Source organism: Bison bison, unplaced genomic scaffold (genome assembly GCF_000754665.1).
Source record: "Bison bison bison isolate TAMUID 2011002044 unplaced genomic scaffold, Bison_UMD1.0 scf7180017848625, whole genome shotgun sequence".
NCBI lineage: Eukaryota > Metazoa > Chordata > Mammalia > Artiodactyla > Bovidae > Bison > Bison bison.
Genome location: NW_011479198.1, coordinates 6,326 through 9,296, shown reverse-complemented (window position 1 = coordinate 9,296; position 2,971 = coordinate 6,326). Strand labels below are relative to the sequence as shown.

General features: G+C 38.0%; 1 protein-coding gene across 1 annotated transcript; it reads right to left on the bottom strand.

Annotated features, from left to right (window-relative positions):
- Window positions 1-339: 339 nt before the first annotated feature.
- LOC104992658 (olfactory receptor 51F1-like) lies at window positions 340-1,275 on the bottom strand. Its single transcript, XM_010845611.1, has one exon. It carries the CDS (start codon window positions 1,273-1,275, stop codon window positions 340-342), a length of 936 nt encoding a protein of 311 aa, XP_010843913.1.
- Window positions 1,276-2,971: the final 1,696 nt, after the last annotated feature.

Sequence of the window (2,971 nt, the reverse complement as noted above, 5' to 3'; positions counted from 1 at the left end):
TTTTCACATGTTACATATTATTCTTAGTTCAAGTAGTTAGCTCTTCAAACAATTCTTTGAGTCTGCAATTTGATCTAGATATTTTCTTCAGTGTCATATAGCCTTCTGGATATAATTCTTTGGTAACACTCCTATTCACTGCCATTATTATATATATTTAACTTTATGTCCCTGACACTAGACTATATAAACTAGACTATAGAGGACAAGGATGTTTCTTATATAAACTTGTATTACCACCACTAAGGAAAAGTGTAATGTTACTCACAATAAAATGTTGAAGGAAGGGAGGAAGAAAGTAAGGTTATTTCTATCTAGGACATTGCATGATCAGACTTGCTACTTTGTGTTTGGAAATAGTTGGTAGAAAGCTTTACGGATTTGTTTGGTCTTCACACTATATATAATAGGGTTCAGCACTGGGGGAAATAGAAAATGGAGATTTGACATCAATGTATGGACATATGGAGGAGCACTATGCCCAAACCGATGTACCAAAGCCAAGATGACCCAGGGGATGTAGAAGATGGCAACAGCCCCAATGTGAGAGATGCAGGTGCCAAAAGCCTTTCGCCTTTCCTCTGGGGAGGCGATGCTAAGGATGGACTTGATGATCAGCATGTAGGAGAGGAAAATGCAGGGAATATCTATACCTGAGGTCAGAATGAGAGCAACTAAACCACAGATACTGTTGACCTTGATACTTGAGCAAGAACACTTAATCACATCAGGGTGGTAGCAATAGGAGTGAGAAAGCACATTAGGACCGCAGAAGGATAACCTCTTAAGGAGCAGGAGCAAGGGCATCAGGTTGACCAGCATTCGTACAAAAATTACCACACCAGCTTTGATGATTCTAGAGTTGGTTAGAATCATAGCATATCTTAGGGGGTTGCGGATGGCAACAAAGCGGTCAAAAGCCATGGCCAAAAGCACAGAAGATTCCATGAGGGTGAATCCATGCAGAAAGAACATCTGCAGAATGCAAGCATCCAGGCTGATGACCCTGGCATTGAACCAGAGGACACCAAGTGTTGTGGGAAGAGAGGAAATAGTTATGCCAATGTCGGTGGTGGAGAGCATGGAGAGGAAGTAGTACATGGGCTCATGGAGGCTGGAGTTTGTGATCACTACATATAGGACGGTGGTATTCCCCAAAAGGGCAATCACACAAAGGCAGCAAAAGGGGATAGAAAACCAGATGTGAAAATCTTCTAGCCCTGGAACTCCAGTCAAGAAGAAAGTTGGGGAAGTGGCATTACCAATCGACAGCATGGTGGCCTAAGTGAAATGGTATTCTTCACTTAGTTCCTGCAATGATACATTTCATTGAGTCGAAACTACTGTCTGTCAGATATTCTGATAATTGTTCTAATTATTATACCTCATGTAGTCCCTACAGAGTTAGAAGTAGTTTTATCTATTATCTTTATTTTACAGATAAATTTCAGCTAGATTAAATTAACCCATTAAACAAGTAAAAGACAGTGTGACTCAAACTTGTCATTTTTCCTAACTGTCATACTTAGCATATGCTATGAACAGCAGGACTGAAGCTAGGGTGAGGCAAGTAAGACATTTGCCTTGGGAATGGAATATAAGGATGGTGCTAAAAAAAACAACTCACAGCAATTGGATAGATACCATTTTTATGCAATATTTAAAAAAGTCAAAATCAATGCAAAAATATCCATGACAAACAGAACATCAAAATTCTGAACCAGAGCTGTGTCAAACCACACTGGAGTCCAAAGCAAAATGAAAAATGTACATCACTATGTACATGTTTTTATGCATTTTTTGATACTTAACGTTTTGCAGAACATTAACATAACTTGAAAATGTTGACAAATGAAAAGTAATTGTATTAAATCTCACATTATTATTTTATATTTAAATATTTTATTTATATAATAATAGAATTATAATTTTACTTCAGCTAATTATAAATTATTTATAATTCTCACGAATCTCCAATATGGCAATTTTCTCAACTGAAAATGAGATAAATGGGACTTCCCTGGTGGTCCAATGGTTAAGATTTCATGTTTCCAATGCAGGGGGATTGGGGTTTGATCCTTAAATCCCTGGCTGGGGAACTAAGATCCCATAGGCCACACAGTATGGCCAAAAAGAAAAGAAAGAAAATAAGGTAAGCAAAAAAGTAGGTTTAAAAATATATTGTTGATAAGTTCGCTTTCATTAAAACTAAGGGTTCACATTTTTTTCTTTTGCACTAAACTGTAATATGACTTGGCATGGTACAGAATTTTATTTAAAACTTTGACGTTTTATTGATCATGGACTAAAAAATTAGATTAGATTAGATTAAAATACTGCATTAAAACATTATTTATCATAATTGCTAAATTTTTTGGTGTCCCCTAAATTTTTCACTCCCCTCCCTGTAGTACTGACCTTTAGCAGTTGCTATCCTTGGATGACCTCTCATTCCAACTTTCTCTGCTGCTGCTGCTGCTGCTTCAGTCGTGTCTGACTCTGTGTGACCCCAGATTCTCCAGGCAAGAACAATGGAGTGGGTTGCCATTCCTTCTCCAATGCATGAAAGTGAAAAGAGAAAGTGAAGTCGCTCAGTCGTGTCCAACTCTTAAATGATGCTAAAAAGAATTTTAATGATTCTGAGTTTCAGGAAAAGTTTCAATACTTAACTTGTATTTTAAACTTTTAGAGCACTGCTGGAGGGTTTCTTTTTCCCCTCCCATTTCCAGCCCCTTCCCCACTATTTCCCCAATCCTAGAAAGAGAAAGGAAAGAAATATTTCTTTCTCTTTCATATTTCTACTCCAGCTTTCCCCACCTCTCTGTGACCTTGGTGCTTCTCCCCCACATCTTCTCTTTTTGTCATCTCCATACCTGCTATTCACTGGAGGAAAAAGTTCCCTGCCTTTACAAGACCCCATCAAAGAGATAAGTGAAAACTCCTGACTGATGGAACTGCTTTCTGGGGCACT

Coding starts and splice junctions, on each gene's coding strand:
- LOC104992658 (XM_010845611.1), bottom strand. CDS start 1,275: ATGCTGTCGATTGGTAATGCCACTTCCCCAACTTTCTTCTTGACTGGA.